At 35.8% G+C, this 25,618-nt stretch overlaps 1 protein-coding gene across 2 annotated transcripts; it reads right to left on the bottom strand.

Annotated features, from left to right (window-relative positions):
• Positions 1-835: 835 nt before the first annotated feature.
• On the bottom strand, positions 836-20,906 carry LOC125681472 (von Willebrand factor D and EGF domain-containing protein-like). Of its 2 annotated transcripts, XM_056156986.1 has the most exons (22): positions 20,835-20,899; positions 20,612-20,725; positions 20,089-20,358; positions 19,901-19,948; positions 19,530-19,783; positions 19,285-19,374; positions 19,061-19,199; positions 18,751-18,941; positions 18,304-18,380; positions 18,136-18,214; positions 17,823-18,023; positions 17,205-17,440; positions 16,963-17,095; positions 16,685-16,808; positions 16,402-16,577; positions 15,094-15,362; positions 10,923-11,028; positions 10,314-10,401; positions 10,054-10,181; positions 9,850-9,958; positions 8,677-8,715; positions 836-1,017 (listed from the first exon to the last, which is right to left on the bottom strand). In XM_056156986.1, exons 1-21 carry the CDS (start codon positions 20,881-20,883, stop codon positions 8,696-8,698), a joined length of 2,901 nt encoding a protein of 966 aa, XP_056012961.1. In that variant the 5' UTR covers positions 20,884-20,899; the 3' UTR covers positions 836-1,017; positions 8,677-8,695. The 2 variants fall into 2 exon arrangements, with proteins under 2 accessions (XP_056012961.1, XP_048777555.2); XM_048921598.2 differs by lacking the exon at positions 8,677-8,715 and having other exon boundaries at positions 20,835-20,906.
• Positions 20,907-25,618: the final 4,712 nt, after the last annotated feature.

Below are 25,618 nucleotides of genomic sequence, written 5' to 3'. Positions count from 1 at the left end.
CAAATGGAAAATATAGAACACAAATGGTAAATCATACAATATGAATAGAAAATATAGAATACAAATAAAAAAAAAATTGACAATGCAAATGGAAATTATAGAATGCAAATGAAAAATTATACGATGCAAATGGAAAATATAGAATACAAATGGAAAATTATACAATACAAATGGAAAAGATCAAATATTGCAACGTTTGACATGCCATAGACATAAAGATCTGACATCTTGATTGGGGTTGTATTTGGGTTGTTAGATTGTTATGTGGGGTTGTCAGATGTTTATGTCGGCTTGTCAGATAATTATGTTGTTAAGTGGACGACATATTTTGATCGTGAAAGTCTTTTTATGGTTACATTTTTATCATTTGACAAGTGAAGAACATCATTTGACATGTCGACATAATTAACTCAAAAGTCGACATAAATATCTAAGAATTCGACATAATTATCAGACAAGTGTCGGAGGTCAGAAAGGCCACCATATAATAGCACATTTGTGTGTACACAAGTTTGCCAATGCAACATATCATTGGGTCAAATGCTGTCAGATGTGTTTCATACCGATTGTTAGGCCGTTCGTGTCACACTGATTTTGACTACGGATAACTCCGTTTACCTGATCAAAATATAGGGCTCACGGCGGGTGAGACCGGTCGACAGGGGATGCTTACTCCTCCTAGGCACCTGATCCCACCTCTGGTGTATCCAGGGATCCGTGTTTGTCCAACTATCTATTTTGTATTGCTCATGGGATTTATGAGATTGATCACTGTTCGTTATCGTCATCTTTCATCAATTGGATATAAACTGGATGGTAATTTACAACAAATCAATTTGTGGATAGGATACGTTGCATATTGTTATAAGCATTAACAAACTAGGTTATGACAATTTCCACACTTGTTATGGATCTTTAGACATTGACAACCTCCATTTCTACAGCAGGCACAAGTGTAGCTTGATGCATCATATTTGCACTGACAGCCAGATGCAAGCGCAGTGTATTGATCCAGTTCTGGAAGATAAATTACACAATTTTCATACTAAAGTTAGTCCATTCATTTCAATGTTGTCACACAAAAATTAATAATTCATATCAAAATTATGTGCACTTTAGTATGTTCATTTAGGGTTAACTAAATACTTTTTACTTAAATATATCAATGAGTGACTGCCCTTGACAAAATATTGCAGGGGGTTAATATAATAACTTCGTACACCTTTTTACGGGGGGTATTTCAGAACAAAATTCAGTTTTAAACTAGTAATCCTAATTGTTCGCGAACAATTAGAGGTCTTTCCACCTTTTCTGGATTTGTTTCTTGACCTTCAATCTTGATCCATTCTTCAGTAGGTCAAATGAGGCCAAAAAACTTTCAAGTCAATGTAAACTTGGAAAACTTTCAGGGGCCATAACTATTTAAAGGGGTTGGTGAATCTTTTCGCACTGAATAGATTGAAGAGTCTACTAAATCAGTACAAAACATTAATGATTAAGGTTTGGTATCTCCAGGGTTAACGGTTTCGAAGGACTAGTGATAACAAGTTTTATTTCTAAGATGGGCAATAATTTTTAAAGGAGCCCGGCTTAAGGGCCAAGAAAGATGTTTTAATTGGTTTTAAAAGAACATACTAATGATGCAATGAAAAATGATGTATGTTGAAAGACAAAAGAGATATAAAAAGAGCTAAATTCTCAATATTTGAAGTAACTTTGACCTTTGACCTTTACCTAATATTCAGGTTCAGAGGCCAATGATCACATTGCAGTTGGTCCCATGTTTCTATGATTATCCGTTTAAAAGTTAACGATTAGCACAAACACATAAAAGGGCAATAACTCATATAAGGGGTCAGCGGATCCTTTCACACTGAATATGTTGAAGTTGTGCTTTGAGAAACCGAAGACATTGGTGAAGGTTTGGTGTCTCTATGGTCTATGGTTTCAAAGGGGTAGTGATAACAAGGTTAATAATGTAAGGGGCAATAACTTTTAAAGGGGTCAGTCTTAGGGTACAGGTATCAAATCTTTAAAATGGATTTAAAAGGACATACTAAAGATTCAATTATATGTAGTATATATTGAAAGACAAAAGAGATATAAAAAGAGCTAAATTTCTCATATTTTGAATGACCTTGACCTTTGACCTTGACATAAATTAAAAGGTCAAAGGATGAAGATTCTAATGCAGTTAGTCCCATGTCTCTAGGATAAATGGTTTTAATTTTTTTCAATTATTTGTAAAAATCAAAAACTTTCAGGGGCAATAACTCATAAAAGGGGTCGAAGAATCTTTTCGCAATGAATAGATTGAAGAGTCTCGTTGACTAGTTGAAGACATTGGTGAAGGTTTGGTATCTTTACGGTGTACGGTTTCGGAGGAGTAGCGATAACAAGGTTAATACTCTAAGGGGCAATAACTTTTAAAGGGGTCAGTCTTAAGATACAGGAATTAAATCTTTAAAATAGATTTGAAAGGACATACTAAAGATGCAATGATATGTAGTATATGTTGAAAGACAAAAGAGATATAAAAAGAGCTAAATTTCTCATATTTTGAATGACCTTGACCTTTGACCTTGACATAAATTAAAAGGTCAAAGGATGAAGATTCTAATGCAGTTGATCCCATGTCTCTAGGATAAATGGTTTTAAATTTTTTCAATTATTTGTAAAAATCAAAAACTTTCAGGGGCAATAACTCATAAAAGGGGTCGAAGAATCTTTTCGCAATGAATAGATTGAAGAGTCTCCTTGACTAGTCGAAGACATTGGTGAAGGTTTGGTATCTTTACGGTGTACGGTTTCGGAGGAGTAGCGATAACAAGGTTAATACTTTAAGGGGCAATAACTTTTAAAGGGGTCAGTCTTAAGATACAGGAATTAAATCTTTAAAATAGATTTGAAAGGACATACTAAAGATGCAATGATATGTAGTATATGTTGAAAGACAAAAGAGTTATAAAAAGAGCTAAATTCCTCATATTTTGAATGACCTTGACATTTGACCTTGACATAAATTAAAAGGTCAAAGGATGAAGATTCTAAAGCAGTTGGTCCCATGTCTCTAGGATAAATGGTTTTAAATTTTTTCAATTATTTGTAAAAATCAAAAACTTTCAGGGGCAATAACTCATAAAAGGGGTCGAAGAATCTTTTCGCAATGAATAGATTGAAGAGTCTCCTTGATTAGTCGAAGACATTGGTGAAGGTTTGGTATCTTTACGGTGTACGGTTTCGGAGGAGTAGCGATAACAAGCTTTTATTGCAAAAGGGGCAATAACTCCTTGAGGGGTCAAAGTTCATATACACAGGGTGAACTGCCAAAATCTTTTAAGGAGTACATTCTTATGGACTATAAATCTTTTCGATAAATCTTGAAACTCAAAATCACGGGGAGGAAAAATAATAATAATAATAATAATAATAATAATAATAAACAGAAGAATATCAATAGGTCTTTCCACAGAAAGATGGAAAGACCTAAAAATACCTTTAAGAAATAAATTTCATTTTTGAAAATATATGGGGGCATAACCTGCGACGCTTCATACTTGCTGTTCATGAATAATGTCTTATAATTGAAAGTTCATACGATATCCAATATATCTTATAAAATATTTCATAAACTTTATGATATACATGTATCTTGTTTAATATACAAAATATCTTATAAAATTTAAGATTAAAGTTTATATAGTTTATAAGATATTTTGTATATCTTATGAGATATCTTATAAACTATAAATTATGATATATCTGACAGAACTGATTAGATATCTCAATGAAAATAGAAGATATCTCATGTATTGTATGAGATATATCTATAGAGGAATAAATATGGCGTGCCATACTTGTGACTCTTACGTTTAAATTGCCCAGCATATGGCGATGTAGCAATCACTGTCTACTTTTTTTTTTACGATTTTGGTTTGACGCAGCCAAGGTACGGACGGGGCTTGAACCCAAAACCTTTTGGTCACGTAGCGAACTTTTTAACCACCGAGTCACCACAGTAAAGGTCAAAGTTAATGTCATCTCGTTAATTGATAAGCGTATAGACCCCCGCTTTTGTCCATATTTTATAACTCGACATATATAAATCATATAAATATACTCTGCAAATTTCATTAAAACTTTCATGCTCAAAAGCGAACATCCTTGACCGACCAAGGGGATATTAGTATTTTTGAAATTCTCTCGATGGATCATTTTCATTCATTGAAACTGAAGGGTAATGTGATCTACATAATTACCATTGATCAAAAATGAATGTGGTCGTTTTCTCGTCCAATTCTTATCAAACTGGCAGAAATGGCATAATGCATGAATTTCTTGGTTTATTTTCGTTTTCATCGTGTAAAAGATTTGATTGTGTTTGCTATCTGATATGATTGTCACTTGTAGGGATGCAATAAAAGGTTATAGTAAGTGGAGAGGACATTTCTATGTTCCTCAAACACGATATCATGTGTATTTGGTAGTCAATTTGAATGGATTTTAGTTCTAAGAGTAAACTATTTCATAATACAAAGATTTTAATGACAGACGAAGGTCATTAAGACGTGTACCGATGAAATGTAGATGGGGATACTACGCTTTGAAAAGAGTTTGTTTTTAATATAAAAGAGTTGAGCAACTCAAAAATTCACATCATGTTTCGATATACTTGTGAAAAGGTTGGTTGGTTGAATATTGTTTGACATCCCTCTCGGGATTTTTTACTCATATGGAGACGTCACCATTGCCGGTAAAGGGCTGCAAAATTTAGGCCTATGCTCGACGCTTACGGTCTTTGAGTAGGGAGGGATCTTCATCGTGCCACACCTGCTGTGACACGGGGCCTCGAATTTTACAGTCTTGTCCGAAGGACGGACCCATTTAGTCGCCTCTCACGACAAGCAAGGGCTTCTGGGGACCCATTCGAACCCGGATCCCCATGGGGCGTAAAAAGGAATAAACAATAAATAAAGATCAATAAATTTTAAAAACATGAGTTCCGTTAAAGCTTTGGACATGAAAATCAATATGACACAATTTCTAGTCGTGATCATGATGCCTTTGAAGTTGAATGACCATTAAAAGTACGAGGTTCCTATGAGATTGGGCGGTCAACAGTTGGTGCATCAAAGTAGAAAGTCCCTGAGTTCTGACGAATCTTTCAGCAGACATAAATTTTCCATGAATTTAATAATATGCAGTCAATCATCACTAGACAAATTCGGATCGATGCAATTCCAAAATCAGACAAGGATTAGTTGGACAATTGCTGTTAGATATAGGTATAGACTACATGTACTTAATCTTTGACAATTTGACCTGCGAATCGTTAGTCATGGCCAATAAAAAACGACTATTGATAAAAGACGTCTGTACGTATAAAGTGTACAATTACTGGTGTCTACAAAAAAGAAAACACTACAAATGTTCACTTTCTGGTCTGTAAAGTACGGAAGCCGATAGGTGCCAGGGTGTAGAAATAATATTCATTTAACTGGCGGCCGCAATTTATATTTCCTCTCTCTCTCTCTCTCTCTCTCAAAATCAAAATCAAAGGGGTGCAATCCCTTTAATATCCCTCTCCTCTCCAATACTTAGTAATATGTATGTGATATACAATTAAGAGCATTTTTTCCGATTGTGCTGTATACAACTCTATATAAATGTTCGGGATAACAAATGTCGACAGATTCGCGCACGAGCAAAACTTCATTTCTACATGCCTGTAAACCGTATGGTTTTATGCTAATAAACTAAACTGAACTTAATGTACCAACGTATCAAGCACGTAGAACCAGGGTGCAGACCCTTCATTTTTTTGACAACGTTCTTTTATTTTAATATGCAAACTAAGTTATTTTCGTATGTGAAATAAATTAATTGGCTGACTAGCCCCCATCCTATTCTTTTGGTGGTAGTAATGAATGGTAAAAATGTAATAATGAATGAACTGATGAATTGAAGGACGAATGGAGCCCCCTACCTCCAATTTAGGAGTGTGTTAGTTTGGGCAAAAGAGAAATTTTAGGTTCCTTTTCTGCTTGTCAACAATTGTAGAAGACAATTTCTCCTCCGACTATCCCAACACTTTGAAAAACGATGCTGCGTATTTGTACTATTCTAAATCTTTCCAAAATAATCAATCAGCAATATGAGTTAAATTCTTTTTGAAATTGGCGGCCGTCATGTATAAATTAAGTGGCGGCCGTCATGTATAAATTGAGTGGCAGCCGCCATGTATAAATAAAGTGGCTGCCGTCATGTATAAATTAAGTGGCGGCCGTCATGTATAAATTAAGTGGCAGCTGTCATGTATAAATTAAGTGGCGGCCGCCAGATAAATTAAGTGGCAGCCGCCAGATAAATTAAGTGGCAGCCGCCAGATAAAAAAGTGGCGACAGCCAGATATATTATTAAGTGGCAGCCGCCAGTTAATAAGTGGTGGCCGACAGTTAAATGAATATTAATTCTATACCCTGGCACTTATCGGCTTCCGCAGTAAAGACATCTCTAGAAATAATTCATTACTTACTATAAAATTAAGAGATCTCAAGATACTGTTATCCGAGGAATATAAAAATGTTTATTATATACCCATCAATGTATCGCTCTTTGATACTGTGGATTTCACAGCGTGTGATCCGGTTTTCCGGATCACCACACTGTGGTTTTCTGATTCCGTATCAGTATCCTCTGAAACTGATGCCGTCACAATGCATAAACGCAACGTTATTTGTGGAAAATGTTGACCCCGTCACAAAACAAAACTGCGTACACAAAACATATTTTCATAGTACATGTATGTCTGTGTTTTTTGATCATTTGGATTGCATTTATTATCTTATAAATGTGGATTTAAAATGCAGAACGGGGTATATAATAAATTTATCATTACTACAGTAACTTGATTCGCTTCGCGTCTCGTGTGATCTGATGATCCGCGCCTGTCAACTCGACGTGATCCGACTCTTCGGATCAAGTTACTGTAGTAATAATATATATAGAGAGAGCTACCGATCGACTGACATCTTGTATATACTTTGCATTGTTCATGCGGATGACATATAATTCACACAAGAAATTCCTTAGAGACCACTTGTAACTTTACGTTGAAAAACATCTGATTTACATACAGAAAAATTTATTTAAAATTTCGTTCTTTTCTGCCAGTATTCCTTAAATATTTATTATCATATGATATATTCATAGACTAGAATGGCTTTTATTTCTAATGTAATACAAGTGACTTCATGATAGCCCTATCACCCCTGGTGTCAGTTTAGGGATCACAATACAACTCTTCCAGAACTTATCTAGATTTAAATCAGCAACATACCTGTTAAATGAACTTTTCAAATTTCATATTTTCATATAATATGCAATTATCACATTTCAAATAAAGTGCACGATTGAAAATAAAAATAGCATACCCTGCACTTATTTCTAAACATGAAATAAATCAAAACGGTAGAATTTCATAAACACGGAATTTGTTTTGTGTAAAGATGACGTTATCGTAGGTAAAAGAACAATCGCCAGACAATTCGACAACTAACCGCGTCACACTTCCAATAGTCCTCAGATTTGTGTGGTTTGTTCAAGCATTCCGAAATCAAATACGTTTGCAAGCAGTTTCATTTACCCAGTATACTCAACATTCAAAAAGTAGACAGGCTGTTTTAAACCGTGTGAAATTCATTGGGTCCGGGGAGGGGGTCAGATTGTCGTGACTTTTCATAGAAATGATTTGCCTACTTTGTAGTATTATAATTGTACTTATTGAGATCATTGATATGGGTATTTCAATTCACGCACTTAGCAAAGTGAAAACATTTTCGTTATGTAATCTTTTGTGTTTGTTGTACATTATATGGCATAAAAGATTTGGATTTTTGAAGGCACCTGTAACTGTATATTGAGTTGGAAAAAACCTATCGATTCTTAACTTAATGCACTGCTACAGGTAACTTAATGTACGACTACAGGTAACTTAATGTACGACTACAGGTAACTTAATGTACTGCTACAGGTAACTTAATGTACTGCTACAGGTAACTTAATGTACGGCTACAGGTAACTTAATGTACAGGTAACTTAATGTAAGGCTATAGGTAACTTAATGTACGGCTACAGGTTACTTAATGTACGGCTACAGGTAACTTAATGTACGACTACAGGTAACTTAATGTACGGCGACAGATAACTTAATGTATGGCTACAGGTAACTTAATGTACAGGCACGGGTAACTTAATGTACGGCTACAGGTAACTTAATGTACGGCTACAGGCAACTTAATGTACAGCTACAGATAACTTAATGTATGGCTACAGGTAAGTTAATGTATGGCTACAGAAAACTTAATGTATGGCTACAGGTAACTTAATATACAGGTACAGGTAACTTAATGTACAGCTACAGATAACTTAAAGTGCGGCTACAGGTAACTTAATGTACAGGTAACTTAATGTACAAGTACAGGTAACTTAATGTACGGCTACAGGTAACTTTATGTACAAGTACAGGTATATTATGCTAATTGATAAGAAAAAAATTATTAATACCGCAACATATTTATTTTATCACTTTTATTTGTTACTAAGTAATATTATTTGAAGAATCAACAATCAAATAATTATAAGATTGAACCTATAACTCTAAAATGGTGGAATTACCTTAAAATCCCGTCTGTATTTACGCTATCCTCCGTGTCCCTGTATTTTGATTACTTAGAAATAAATTCTCTCCATCTGATGATGACATGCTCATTATGACACTTTGCATGGGAAGAAGTCAGAAATCAAGTGAGCTACCATTTACCTGGCACTGTCCATTAAGTTCAACAATACACCTTTATTTTTACCCTTTTGTGGTTGTGTTTTGAAATGCCACTTAGTTTCCAGAAAATCAATTGAGTGCGTTTAAGTTAATAATAGAGAAAATGTTTTAAGTAGGATAAAGTCCTCAAACTGTCCATTCTGTGAGAGGAAAGAACTCGGGCCTCGAACAGTTCTTTCTCTCACAGAATGGACAGTTTTCAGACTTTCTCCTTAACTTAGCTTAAAGGTTTGACCTGAGTCAAACCGGCTCGATTTCTCATGCAATGTTCTATAGCTTAGTTTTCAACCTTCTGCAACATGTCAGTGTCACATATTTTACATAATAATGTTTGTTTTCATTTCATGAACACTAAGACAGCAGTCAAACTGCCTCAATAGCCTCAACTTAATTAAGGACATACACAACATTTCTAAATAATATAAAAGATTTCATGACACGTGCATTCTATCTCGTTTCTTTATTTTACCATGTCCATATTGAAAAGTGGGAATTCAGCGACACCAGGCAGCTAGACGCAGATCTGAGACGCGAGGATGCAGTGAACGAATGATTATTCTACAAGTTAACCATAGAAATACTACGGTATCGCCATTTAAACGGATCCGGAAGTTTTGCAGAAATCGAATGGGAAGGAGGCGACCAATTTCATTTATCGGTGATAGGGCCATTGAAACCGAGATGGTTTAGTTAACTTGTATAATAATACTCCGATTACTGAATCCTAGTATCTCGGAATCTAGATCCACGAAATAAAGTTCTAAAAGTTAGGCAAAACAGAATTTCCACTTTTCAAAGGTCTCCGCTTTGACCCTCCCCGCACACATCACAATATAAAATTGGGGTTGAGAGTCAGAGGAATATCGGATTATACCAGCATATAATTTACGATATACTGTAACTATGTAGTTGCTTTTGTGAGAGTGCAAAAATATTCAGTCAATAACTATGGTAATGTTTCGCACGGCGGAACAATTTGAAAATCAGAAAGATTTCAAACTGATACTTACCAGGATCGGACCAATGATTTTGCGATACTGAGGGATCACAGACTTTGTTGTGTTGTGTGTTCAAGTATCCTGACTGGTAACAATGTCCGTCAATCAAACACGAGTCTGTCTAGAAAAGTCAATTAGGAAACGTTAAGTAGTATTAAGAATGATAGATATTGGATACACTTTGTGATAATTGTAAATCGCCATGTAAATAACTACCTTAAGATTGCAGTGTCCCGTGCTGTCACAATGTTGACACACGGAATCATACACTGTGAACATCTGTGCAGCGCTATAGGTGGTGCCATCTAGTGAGATGGATAAGTTATATTGCTGTAAAGAACTTCCTGCAACAAAATGAGGTCACTCTTAGGGACTGGTTATACGATAGCGCAATGAAAAAAACACTCATCCCCCCCCCCCCCCAACAAAAAACACAACACACACACACATCGCTAAAACAAAAACCATGATTTCACCTTTGGATACATTGTGGACAGGCACTGAACAAATGATTTCCCAGGCAGACAAAAGTTCAGCTGGTTGAACTTCAAGCGTTCCCGATCCCTATCAATACATAATAATGTTCATCACAACAAAAAGGATATCTTACAGGGTTTCATATCCTATCAACGTTAGCTTATCTCTCTCCGGAATGGAATCCATTGTTCTTAGTACATTTGAACTACTGTCAATCACTTACATTTCGCGAGAGTTTAGTTTAGCGATCCTTGCCTTGTAAGATCTATTAACGAAATGCCATTTTTCGAACGTTTAATTTTTAATTACCCGGTATGTCGAAAATAACAATCTAGAGAGTAGTCTGGTTCCCGTTTTAGAAAAGATTTTACAACTTAGAACAAAAACTGTAACATTGTATTGCTTCCTCCTCTTTGCTACTTAGAAACAATTGATATATGAAATACAAGAAGTGATATTTGAGGGGGGAAATCATACTCAAGCCAGTTTCAAAGTTTCTTACACGATTTTTGTCTTAGTCGCAAGTTCCTCTGTAAAACAAGCTCCTGAACTAAGAAATTCTAGCAAATAAAACCGTGAAAAAAATGAAAAACAAACCAAAAACGTACTGTTGATAGCTGGAAACCACATGTCATATCTTCAGTTTCCATTATATTTTCTGCAATCACATTGGTCTGAACACATGGTCTTTTTCTAATGTCACACAGTCCGTTTCTTGCAATGAAAAAGAGCCAAATTAATTGCCAACGAGAATTTTTGGGCATATTTTTACTTTTGTGTCATACAACAGTAAAAATAAAAACAACGGTCACCTGAATATCACACAATTCAGAAAAAGAATTTAAATGTTGTGTACCAGGGTATATATATAATGCAAGTGTGCATTTTTAAAGTTTTGAAAACTGGATATCTATAGTGATGGTAAAAAGGATGCTCATTTTTTCTGATTCTGGTCTGAGTTACTCATGCAGGTGACCTATTGCTATTAATCTGTGTCCGACGTCTTAACGTCATGATAATTAACCTTCCAATTCTTTTCAAATTTGGTATGAATCATCTTTAGGACAAGGGGTAACATAAATCGTAAATTTCAGGATTCCCTTAGGGGCGGGGCAAAAATTGACAATTTAAAAAAAAAAATCTTCCTCTCTACAACCGCACATTTGTAAGAAAAACTAAATGCATATTCATGTAGAAAAATTATTTATTTCATGATCCCCGGGGTAGAGGTCCAGACTCCAGGGCGGTACCAAACTTAGCATATAGTGTTTATGTGTCAAACATTTTTTAAAATAACACCTTCTTTATTGCTATTGATACTAAATTGAAACTAAATGGATATTTTGAGGGAGGAAGTAGGACCTTTACCAAATTGTAAATTTTATGATCAGAGGGGTAAGAATTTTGGTACCAAGGTGAGGGTCATAGAGATTAAATGCCTATCATTTGAAAGACTTCTTCAATTTTGATGATACTATACTAGTATGTAGAAAAACTAAATGCCGAAAAGAATGGGTTCTGACACAATTAAGAGCGATTCCAAAATAATCATAAATTGTTAAAATAACATATTATGTAAAGTATTTCATCAATGAGCACTTTCTGGGGCATTTGTGTTTTACATGTAAGAATTTAAGAATATATCTTGTTTTATTCTATTTTGAATATTAGAATATAGCACAGATATGCAAAACAGAACAATTATCATAGATTTCGCAGCTCTTGGGGCTAGTGATACTTTTAACCAATACTCAGGTGACCAATAAGGTCCCTGGGTCTCTTGTTTCAAATATGTATTATTACTAACCATCAATAGGCAGTGCATTATCAAATATTCAGAAGAGAATTCGGAAACATTTTAAACAAACGTTTTAGTGACCTTGATTAACTGGACTCGATTCAAGGTCATGACGCAACCTTTGTACAATGTATGAGTCAGATGTTCCAGAGTAGAGCGTATTTCTGATGATGTGAGTGGTGTATATTTACTTGAGGAACCATAGAACCACAATCTGGAACCACTAACCCAGGGGGTTCGAATTTCACAATTTTCGTAGAAGCTTTCATATTCACTCAGTTTTTATGCCAGCTGTGCAGATCTTTAAAGATTTTTCAACTTTGAAAAGTTTCAGCTGTACCCATATGAGCAGGGACCATGAAATTCACAAGTTTTGTTTTCCTACTCCGAAATATTCAACAGTCTCGACTGAAGTCAGCATTTCGCAAATTCTATGGTTGTTATAACGATCTAGTTCGTCAATACAACCTACTTCATTGGGTCAAATGCTGTCTGACGTGTTTCATACCGATTGTTAGGCCGTTCTTGGCACACTGATTTTGACTACGGATAAATCCGTTTACTTGATCAGGATATAGGGCTCACGGCGGGTGTGACCGGTCGACAGGGGATGCTTACTCCTCCTAGGCACCTGATCCCACCTCTGGTGTGTCCAGGGATCCGTGTTTGCTCAACTATCTACACTGAGTGGCCAAAAGTATTGCAACAAACATGGCTGACGTCATCACAATGTAAATAACAGCTGCATGGAAAAAAAAACAACTTTCAATGAAATAAACATTATTTATTTACCATTTTTTTCTAGTATTTTGTTGCAAAGTCTTTCTGAATAATAACTTGTCGTAGTCTTCAAGATATTGAAGCATGGAAGCTACGGATATATGTTTGAGAGAGGTCATTCCAAATTTTTGTCACTGCAGCCATTAGGTCATCCCGGTTTTTAATATCATCAAACTCACGGGACAGTTTGATTTTGATACAACGCCAGACATTTTCAATGACATTAAGGTCCGGGGACTGTGCAGGCCAGTTGAATTTTGGAATACCGGTTTCTTATTTCCAAGTATTGGTCTGTCTAGAGGAGTGGGGGTGGAATTATCATCTTGGAAAATAAATTGCTGATTTCCAAAATTTTTGCTAACAACGGGCCATAAGTGATTATCCAGCAGTTCAATATACCTTGCTGAGTTTAGATTTCTATCAATAGGTACACGAACACCAATACCATAATAGGTAATACACCCCTAAAACATACAACTTACTCTCACGGGCGTTTTGCGTTGGTTCAGACGGTAAGGTTTCCTCTTCTCGGACGATTTTCTCCACAAACTTACAGAGTTATTTTGCCCAATGACTACCTGTGTTTCGTCTGAGAAAATAACTTTCTACCACTGTTCAGGTTTCCAATGTCTTTTCCTCGGCACCTCAAAATTCGGCGTTGTTTGTTGACTTTAGCGATTGTAAGCGTTTTCTGAATTTTGCCCCTCCTGTATCCTTCCTGGTGTAACTTACGACGAACAGTTCTCATGGACACATTTGTACCTTCATTCCTATTAAAAGTTGATGTAATGTCTTGAAGAAATTGTCTTCTGTTAGTTTTCAGAAAGCGATAAAGTTTCTGATCACCCCTCTCATCTATCACTCGGGGCTTTCCTCTCCGGGGATCGTTTTTAACACTTTCTTTTTGACGGAATGTTTTCAAAACTCGTCCAACAGTGCTTCGATGGATTCTCAATGATTCACTAATTTTTTTGTCATTAAATCCCTTTGAATTTAGAATTACAATCCTTTCCTATAGGTCCTTTGACAATTCTCTCTCATTCTTCGACATTGTTTTCATTCGATATACCTTACCGGAAATCGTCTGTTACTTTGAATTACAAACGGTTCCCCATATAATTCGTACCCTAGTTAATTCGCATACCTGACATCACGACCCAACCTTGCTTTGTTACGCGTCAGCAATAAAAATAAAATTTGAAGCGAGTAAAATTGTGATGACGTCAGCCATGTTTGTTGCAATACTTTTGGCCACTCAGTGTATATTGTATTGCTTATAGGAGTTATGAGATTGATCACTGTTCGTTATCTTCACCTTTCATTCAAGAAAGCGATTTTGGTAAAATTATTTTGTCCATGCAGTTTTTAGAAGAAATCAAACTATTCAAAAGTTCATGACGGACAGCAATGGACAGGCATTGATTGCAACAGGTTACTTGAGTAACTTAGGTAACCTATAGAAAAATACAGGATAAATGAGTACATGTTTAAATATAAGAGTTTAATTTCATTATTATTCATCATAGCATTACATTACACAGATGGATTTCCATCCCATTCATTGCAATGAACGTTGATTGGTGGGAGGAGGAGTGTGAAAGGTCAGTATATATACATGCACAATGAGTGTGTGGGTGTGAGAATTTCTAGTGGTGTGACTGGTTGATATTTGTGAGTTATCTTGAGTGTGAGTCGTCTTACTGCTTTTGGTGCTATATAAGAGGATTCGTGCCTAATCCAAACTCACAATCCGACATCCTACCCGGACCAGGTGATTTAGTATTTATGTACAATAAACTTTAGTTTTACATTATAGTTTCGAGTTGTCGAAATATTAGGCAAGAGTTTGTATTTGCTCTATTGGTAAATATTAATCTATCATATTTAATTGTAGGTATTTTGAAATCATTGTTCTGAATAGAAACGAACACTATGTGAATGATAGAGAGGGAGACTTGTGTACATTTTATGTCATCCTCCAAAATTGGGACTGGACTAAATAAACAGCATGTAGAAGCTACACAACCGCCTTGCGTTTAAAAAAAATAATATTAGACAGTTATATTGTTTGGGGTAACTGTAAAGAGAACTACAGCATGTATCATTTACGGACGAGAAAATACCGGAAATGTTTGTAAATCTATAGCTTCCTGCATAATACGTATCATTTACTTTCGTCTTACATTGTTTTGTTTCCTTACCCCCTGATTTGAATGATGTTGTGCGTATCATTCAAATTGACACTACAGTCCACAGATGTATATCCAGAATTGCAATTGCACTGACCATAGATACATGTACCCCTGCGGCTACATTGGTTAGGACATGCATGGTCTGTCACGTCAAGAGGTGGAATTAGATCGCCATCCGGGTTCTTTTTATAATTGTTTATGTTCTTCATAACCTCGTTCTGGCATAAGCTGTCGAATGCTGACATTTGTGTCACAAGGAACATATCACTTCCTGAGGCCTATAATATTGTGGAATAACACGATGGAAAAGTTAATGTAAACTTTTAAATTGATGAAGAAGTTTTTTGTTTGTAGTTTTTCGTTCCATTCGAGAATTTTTTTTTTTCATAAACAGACATTGAAGTGCCGCAAATCTTGACCTATGTTTGGCACTCAAGGCTATAGCAGTCAGGGTCTCTTATCATGCCAACGCTTACCACGATAGGGGACCTCCGATTTTTAAAGGTACTTACATATAATACAAATAAGTATTATCATGTTCCAATGTCTCATGTATGAACATTGCTCATACTAATAGTGCATATTTTACTCTTGTTTTTTTTTTTTTTATTTATTTTTTATCGTCATCACATTGAAATGTTAATAATCATGTATGCTGTATGCCCGAGAGGGCCCTAATTTGGAAATAAATCATATTCTATTCTATACATTCTATTCTATCCAAAAGACCCTTGACTATCGCTTTTAATTCCAAACATTTGGCAAAGGAACATTTACCATCAACACGTTAAACGTTTTGCTGGGATAGAGAATCGAACCCGTACTTTCGGTTGCAAGGGGGGTTTAAATATTTGAAAGACTTGCAACAATAATTTGTGAAGTTTTTCTGGGACCATCACATTACATGATATCGTCAAACGCTCGGCATCAGTTGTAAATTTCACGGGTCCTCGGAGATGACTTTAAAAATGGATGTCCCGTGTCACAGTAGGTGTGGCACGCTAAAGAACCCTCACTGCTTAATGGCCGTAAGCACCGAGAATAGATCTAAATTTGAATCCCTTCACCGGTCTTGGTGACGTCTCCATAGGAGTGAAAAATTCTTGAGAGAGACGTTAAACAAGATACAATCAATCATGGTATTACTTTTTCAGTTGGGTCCCAGACCCTCAGTCCTGGTATCAATCTTTCAACAAGAGTACTTTCTCTTGACATTCTTTAAAACCTACTAAGCCTATATTTAAGCACGATTGAATCTAACCTTTGATAACAAATTATTTAGTAAATTTCTCCATAGTAGAAGATGCTTTACTGTACCTTGACGTCTTCCATACAGGAGTCAATCAGCGCGGTTTTATTTATCCCTGGCTCGTCATGACAACGTTCGTATAATGTGGATTTTTGTAATCCATCGTTACATATCTTTTTTGCTTGTGCCTCGTCTATTCCATTTAGAGTGGGAAACACATCTCTGGGCTTGTAATTGAAATTATCTAGAAAAAGAAAGAACACATCATATGAGAATTGAATTGTTTTATCTATAATAATTCCACACCACCACCACAATGAGAAAGATGTTTGTGAATGGTGAAAAACGTACATCTCTTCTGAATGATGATGTCATCCACTGGTTCTTCCCCATCAATGTCGTCATCCGAGTATCGCCGGTAGTGGTGTCTGTTAAGTCTGGATACGCGCACAGTTTTACATTTCCCATTGCAGTTCTGTGAAATGCAGCTCATTTGTATGGTTTGTTCAAATACGGTTAAAAGAGATTTTATACATACTCTGAGTTCTAGTATGTGGAAGTATAGCTAAATAAAACACTGTCAAAGAAGGGTTTACCTAGAGAAACATGTATATATTGTAATAACTTACATGTTTATTTGGGTTTTTCGATTTTTTTGTGCAGTCAGTTCTACCATTACTACACGTGCAGTACGTATGTTGAGTCGAATAAAAAGGCTGGTAGCTCAAAACGTGGTTAAAAAGGCTTTCTGATGGTTTTATTCTACAAGAATATAGAAAATATGCACTGCAACATATTGGTAGTGAATGTATGGATACAATATATATCTTTTTAACTATGTCGTGTACAGAATAAATTTGTGGCATTTTACCGCCATGTTTCGGCGAACTCGGTAACATGGCTGTGCGAGTAATGATGTCCGTTTGCTCCGATCAGATCATCGTGGGGGTTATCGTTCCAAAGACCACATATTCCTTGACCACATCCTTTATTGTCTGGAGGAGCCTGGATATCTACATCAATCATTCCGTCCTTCTCATGGGGGTGGCCTCGAGGACTCAAAACGTACGTACTGGCAACAACACGTGCTCCGGATGGAAAGTTAATCTAAAATCCCATGAAAATACATAAACCTATTGTCTAAGGTTAACCTATGAATGAAAGTAATCTAGATATACACGAATAATAGATATGATAATGCGAATTTGATTTTAATATGTCATATACATGAAGCTGGTTGTAATAATTTTAGTAATGATATGACGTCACAAACACACGAATTTCCCACTTTTTCCTTACAACGAACTAAAGATAAACATTTTTATAAGTCATTTAGCTTCACAAAGTATGAGCGTCACAAATATTTCTTACTTTGTATATCTTGATGTTGAAATACAATAAACATTTTTGACAAAATTCGAGAAGAATGTTTAAAAAAGGGTACCCATGACATTAAAATGTATACAGAAAATGGAACGAACAAAAGTACAAAGAATTTTTTTCCACTTCTGTCTCTGTTTATTGTGGTTCCGTCGAGACCTCGTTCTGATAAGACTGTGACTTCCGGTACTGCGTGTTGGTTTTTTCGTTTCTCACACATGTCAATTTGTACAGCATCATTTCCTTCTCTAGCAACCAAAGCACATATACAGGGATGGTAGTTTCCACAAGGCCAGGTCCTCACCTGTACCTAAGTTTTATCAATGAAATTATATTTATTGTATAACGGAATTTTTTGCAGATTGAATTGAAACTGGCATGTATGCAAAATACCTGAAAGTCTGAATGATTGAACTCGTTACCTGGAGGCATTTTGTAGGATCACTGGCTGATTTACACTCATACAATGTTAATTCCCCCGTCACATAAACGTTGGTGTTTCTGTAAATGATTTTAAGTATTTATAGTTGGAGATGTTTCTGATGTAAACGTCCCAGTATACGCTTTAAGGAAATGAATCATTACAGTACCCCCTGTAGTCCATTCCCAGCATGTGAGGATCTCCATGTGCATTGCAATGTCCGTGATCACTGCTTACTGTCGTCACCTATGGGTAAAAGGAATCGGTTTGTACCTCACGTGGTCTGCTTGTTCTAACGTGATACGACTGGTGTATATCTATTTATACTTCGAGAAGAAACAAATATCAGATTTGTAAAGTTCGAATTTTACCATACATGTATATACACAGAGTAGTGTAAGGATGAATTATTTTACTAAAGTTTAGATTAATTTATAGGTAAGGGAAATCATTTATAGCAAAAAACAAGCTTCGGTGGGGTGTTTCAGTTAAAAATAACAGGATAAAACATGAATTACATTATTTATCTAAAGTTATCATTTAAACTCTACCATAAATGAAATTTAAACATATCTAAATCTCAACATGTTCAGACTAAAAGTACGTCTGTGCTTACGTGAACAGGATGTACATTGTACCCTGTCCATACGAGGTGATTGAAATCGGTAATCGGCTTGAATGAAATTTCGTGTGTCCTGGTTCCATCGCTGACGAAGTCTTTAGTTGCTATTACCTTGAACGATCCCAAATATTTACCGGTCACGGGGTCCAGTTTGATGTCATAGTTACAGGTTGAAAACATGGTATCTAGAACAGATATTCAAAAGTAAATTATACAGAAAACTGTAACAATGGTGGCCGTCTCATTCCCGAATTTCTTTTTACAATTCTTTTGGGCCTGAATTCCTAGGGAAACTTGAAATAACCTTTGGTATGAGTATCCAAACTGAAAGTTATCTTGCACTCTTCAACATGTGCCGTATTACACGGAATCGGAAGTGTGGATTCCACAGTGACCATCTTCTCTGGACCCTTCTCATCCACAACAATTCTCTCTGTAAGGACCTACATATGCATACATTATTACATGTAAGAAGTAGTTAAACTATAATACAGAATCGCATTTCTCATGATTTCCCTTACAATATACCTTAATTCCACAAAAGTACCCATCACTTGTGATACTATCACTATGTATATGGGATGTGTTCGTGTAGTAACTACGGACCCTGCACTTCAACTGAAATTTTATTTTTAAAAAATCAAAAACAAAACCAAAACAATTAAATGAAAAGAAGGGCTGAAATATAGTTTACTTCGAAATTTCTACCATAACTATTTCCATTATCATTTTCGATGAATGTTCTCGTCACAACACTGTAAGAGCTTGCTCACCGTTTTACCGAGGTTGCCCTTCAGCGTATTGTAGTCCAGATACGCTGTTCGAGAGTCACCAGTTAACTGTTCAACAATTCGAGCACCAGTGGTGGGATCTACCAATGTTTGGCCATCAACAGTCCATGTGACTTCGAATCCGACATCTGGTTGGCCGATAGGGTATTGCACCTCACACGGAAATCTGACCGTTGAATTCGATACTACTTCCGGTTTACCAAGGACCGGAAAGTTTGTCATCTTTGGGTAAAGATCTGTACGAAATAGTTATCATTGTTTTAAATTGTTCATTATTATTCATCATCATCAAACAAATTTTGTAGTAATTAAACAGGATAGAATCCTGTATGTGGAGTAAAATACCACTATACCTTTGCATTGTCCCCCAGCGTTGCCCGTGTTACACGTGTAAGTCTCCCCTATATAAAATGCAAAACGTAGAAGGCACCAGTTTTGGAATCATATTACAGTCACAATGATACTTAAATAGTTTGTTGGTCAAGAATTAATGTCTTCTTTTGAAGGACCGATGCCATTTTCTAAGTCTTCGTATAATTACCTGCGCAGTACCCGGATGGGCAAAATGGCGTCGGTTTTAGGTAATACACATAAAAGGAACCGCAGTTTTTGACCCTCATATCCATTGTGAGCTCGCAGCAAGAAGCAGACGTACTGAGGGCGAGTGTAATGCAGCTCTCTCTGTGTACAATCCCATCCCTAACAGAAGGCAGACTTCCTTTCATCCAAACAGGAAACCGCGTGCCACAGTGGTACGCCGTGACACAGTGTGTGGGGATCGTGTCATTCCCGCCATTGAATACATACCAACCTGTTACATAAGATACGGTGTCATGGAGATTAAATAAAACACATGCACTCCACATCAACGAAGACTAATGAAATAAAAGTCCAATTTGACGTTAGAAGTTTTTGATTACTCTACTTTTAAACGAATAATGACTTAGCTGAAAAAAACCTGTAAGACTCGGGTGAAATCCTCTTGAATTATATTTTTCTTGAACATATTTTGCGGAGGCTTCAAAGACGTGAAAGATCGACGAATCTATTGCAGAACATATTACCTTCTGTTAAGTGGCGGTCGCATATTTCGCGATCAGTTGATTCCGGTTGAAATAGCGCGCTTCTGTGAGGTTCGTCAATTGGTTTATGGTTGCCATGGAGACATGGGTCAAGGGCTGAATGAGCAAAATGCAAGTCAGGAGTTTTTAACAATTTTTGTGGCTGAATTTCATTATCATCATGCATTGAATTTGTGTACGTTTTTATGGCGGAGCTAAAACTTACCGACGACCAAAGGCAGAAATAGTAGCTGAAAACCAACCATTTTGATCATTGCCTGTTCTAGAAGGTCATATGATCGATAAGGAAGGTTTGGGGTCAATATCAGTAGGCAATTATTTCACTGAGTACATTACAGCATGTACTGAAACATAGGAGATAAGCGAGTGACCTTAATTCATTCCGGTAGATATCTCGAGTCACCGGTGTAGTCGGTAGGTTGTAAATTGTTTAATTAACGTCCCGCTCGAGAATTTTTTACTGATATGGAAATGTCACCATTATCGGCGAAGGGCTGCAAAATTTAGGCCCATGCTCGGCGCTTGCGTCCTTTGAGCAGGGAGGGATCTTTATCGTGCCACACCTGATGAGACAGGGGACCTCGGTTTTTGCGGGTCTTATCCGAAGAATCGCCTCTTACGACTAGCAAGGTGTACTGAGGACTTACCCACGTGCATGTTTGTTCAAATGTTCATACTGAAGAGTGATCACCTGCATAACATATTTATCAGTGTTATTTTAGCTACCAGGCAATATAAGTGAAATTTCTCTTGGTGTGACGTATTTTTGTTATTGGTTGATATAGATGTGATAAAGAAACCTTATAGTATTTGCTAAATTATTGGCCAGGTTACCACTATACCTTTGCATTGTCCCCCAGCGTTGCCCGTGTTAGTCTCCCCTATATAAAATGCAAAAATGACGTGACACACGTCGCATAAACGAGCTTTTTGCTTGCTATTGAATAGGAGGTACATGTAAACAATTTTGATATATATTTTAAATAAAGCTTTTGTGCTCCTTATCATATGACATCATATACAACCAACACACCAAACCTCCACATATACGATATTCAGAAAATAGGTATCTCTCTCTCTCTCTCTCTCTCTCTCTCTCTCTCTCTCTCTCTCTCTCTCTCATTGTTTTCGAGTTTTGTTCATGTAATACTGTATCAGTTCCTTTGGGAATTTGTTTTCTTTAAAATTTTATTAAGAATTTGTTTTAAACCAAGAAAGAAAACAAAAGCAAGTGGTTCATTCTTGATATTTTTGTAGCAGGGGGTCGTGCGTTTCAGTATACCCGTCAATATAAATTTTTATTACGTTTGCGACTGTAAAATTTGAAGTTAAGATAACTTGCTATAAAAAGAGATGACGATTATATAAGTAAAATAAATTTTACCGCATGGAATGTTAATTTTTGACCACGATTTCTCAACAATGTCCGATACAATGGGAAAGTTTTGTATAGAGTTATAATGGGAGGGGCTATATATCACAATTTTTGAACACCAAAAAAATATATAAAAGTACCCAGTCGTACTAGTTACATTCAGAATAAGCCAATATATATATATATATATATATATATATATATATATATATATATATATATATATATATCAACCCATGTTTGTAGCAAGTGTCCTTAATTGTTATCGCCTAATCGTTGATGGTCAAAGCGAGAAAAAGGTGTGTTTAGCAGTAAAATACTGGGACTTCTAGGACTAGTTTAAGTATTTAGCCGTATGCTTCTGACTGCGGTTTAGAAGTACTAAAAACTGGTTGCATAAATCGTTGTTATACAAAACTAATTATAATTCTAGCAGTGATTCACAAACAGATGGATTTACCGCCGGGATCGCTATTTTCAGTACCTGCTTCACTTCAGAAAGTAAGGTTCTCGTTGGACCTTGTCCTTGTGCGAGTTATCTTTCGTAAGATGGAATGATGAAATGGTTTCACCATATCTACATAAACTGCTTAATCCATTCAAGATATCTTGATAATAATATAATTAATATAAAATCACTCATCATTATTTCTGTATCTTTAAAATTGATTAATTTTTCCATTCGGTTTGTCTTCCAAAGTGTTTTTATTGACCAACTTTTTCGCACAAAATTTCACACCGAACATGTCTTTTATACCGGTATATGAAAACCAAGATCAAAAATGCATGTGTCGGAGTATTGGTCTCAGTTAGTCCAAGAATGAGATGTTTGAAAACCAATGAAATTCATTTTCATAAAGTAAATAAACATAATGATTATATCCCATATCGAAAACAAATGTCAATATTGTTTTAAAATACACGTAAAACTACTATAAACTAGAATACAACACACTTAAAAACAATATATAAATTTTAAGTGGAAAATCAAAGAATACAGATGGGAAAATATAGAATGAGTAGATACAATTAAAAGAAAACTTTTATATAATTATTAACCATTGTAAAGTGAACGCGCCGTATGAGGAAAAATCATTTCTATATAAATACTTTAAACCTGTAAATATATGGTTCTTGGTAACACACAAGTCAAAACAATGTCAATGTAGATTTGAATAAATCAGAAAGAACACACACTTAGACCTCAAGTTGATATTTAATTTACAAGTACTGCACCATTAGTTTGTGTTACATGTTGTTCAAGCACTTCGAACATCGCGTGTACAAAAATCAATGCAGAAGTTTATAAAACAAATCAAGATGTGAGATGTGTAGGTTATAAATCGAGCGATGAATGGTGACAATGTACTGAGTTTTAGGTGATTCCCCTATTACACAGCATGAGTACACGTCACTTTATAGTGCTGTTTCAGAAAACATTCATTATTTCGGAGAATCCAGATTACTCTGTCCATACTGTCACTACGCGGTCTACGCCTTTGTGATAAACATTTAACGTTAAATTCGCCCCAAGTTATTTCTGCGGTGTGTCGTCCAAATCCATTTTCACGCAGATTTAAATTCACGTTTTACAGTTCGTTCTATATAAATGTCATTGCTAGATGTATTAATTGCAGTTTTAATTTCAAAAAAATATTTCTAAAGCGAAAATAAGAAAAATTAAATTGCAGCGCAATTTAAAAAAAAAAAAAAACCAACCAAACAAAACAAAACAAAAAAAATCCAAACAACTGTGTAAAGTGTTTAATACCTCTATAAGTACTGTAAGCAGGTTATTCCGATCTTTTATGAAGAAAATCAGAATAACCTTTAACCCGCTTGATTCCCCTCCCTCGCTCTGAAATAACGAGTCTATAGGTAATGTTCCGTCCTAAATTCAAACTTTTTACACATAAACATGAAAATAGCTTTTTCGAGCCATTATAGTATTTTCCCAGGCTCATAAAGAGGAGAAGATGAATCTAACTGAACTTAAATTTAATTGCCATCTATAAATAGATCATTTGGCACAACTTCACTCATCGTCTGTCCGTCAAGTTTTGATTTTAGTCAGCATTATTCAAACTTCACATAATGAAGACTACAAATTGGAAATAAACACGACCGGCGCGTATTTTTCAGACTTAATCTCTTCGTTTGAATTTCATCCCAAGGAAAATTTATTCGATTTAAACACATTTTATTGTATAAGTGCATATTATACAAAAGGTTTGAACACAAGTTCTGATACAGATGTCAATATACTAATGCGTATGATAGATACCGGTAGACATATGATAGATACCGGTAGACATAATCATTTCTTAGTTACATTAAATAAATATACATGTATTAAAGGTCAGTTATTTGAATAAAGCATGGTGTTAAGTATTAATAACAGTAAATCTTCCAGAATCTGATGAACTTTTGAACAGAGGAAAAATATATTGGTTAACATCCACACGGTAAGCTTCACCTCCCTATAGAAGTTAGGAAAATTCAAATTCAAAGGTTTTGTCGATTCAGTTGATCTATCAGTGGCATATATTTCAACAGAATCTGTGTTACAGTTGGATAAGCTGTATCAATTTCGAGGAATGTACAATTATTAGTCGAGTTCAGTTATAATGCTATTAGTACACTACTTAAGTTTTAGTGTGTTACACACACACAAAAACCCTTGCAAATGACAAGGCCATTTCTTTAGATATTTGAAAGATAAAATATTTAAGAAATAAATTCATTTTTTGAAAATACATGAGGGCATGAACGCTTCACGCCTGCCATCGTCTCAAGCCACGGTCTGGAGTTCGCATAGGATCAATCGTATATATATTGGCCGTGGTTTGAAAAGGTGAAGATAACGAGCAGTGATCAAGCGCTAACGCGTTTCATGCAGAATACTGGCGTAAAGCGTCGCAGTTCATAATTTATGACGGTCAATCGATTCGTTCGCGATGCATATAATCGGTCGCGGTAGCCTAGTACATGTAGTTAATCGGTCGCGGTAGCCTAGTACATGTAGTTAGGTCGCTCTCTACGCAACCGGAAACCTGGGTTCAATTATCGATTTCAGCGCCGCGTCAAATCTAAGACGTTACATGTAGTCCCTGACCTTAAAAACGGAGGTCGCGGTAGGCTTTGGCACAATAAAGGACCTTCATTGCTACAATCGTAAGTGTTATGCATAGATAAAATCGTGGCACTTCACCTAAACCTGGTGACGTTTCTACCTGAGAGAAGACTCTCCAAATTTTAGTGAGATAACAAACAATAAAAAATGTATAACAGTAATTAGTTACTTTTGAACTTTGTACACTTTCGAAAGTTTATACATGTATTTTCAAGAGTGAAAAAAATTGCTTGAATTCTGTCAAAATTTTATTTTTTATTACTCCTCCTAGGCACCCGATCCCACCTCTGGTGTTTCTGCGGCTCCGCGTTTGCCCTCCTCTCAATTTTGTAGTCTTTATAGAACTTATGAGATTGATCAGTGTTCGTTATGTGTATATGAATCACAATGAGGCTTTAAATCATGATTCGCGAAACTATATTGTTTTAAACAGTCTCGGGCAAGTTAGCTACAGAACTGTAGCTCTCTGAAAAAAATATTG

The sequence above is a fragment of the Ostrea edulis genome, chromosome 2, assembly GCF_947568905.1.
Source record: "Ostrea edulis chromosome 2, xbOstEdul1.1, whole genome shotgun sequence".
Lineage (NCBI taxonomy): Eukaryota > Metazoa > Mollusca > Bivalvia > Ostreida > Ostreidae > Ostrea > Ostrea edulis.
The sequence above is the reverse complement of the archived record's forward strand: the minus strand, read 5'-3'. Positions and strand labels throughout refer to the sequence as shown.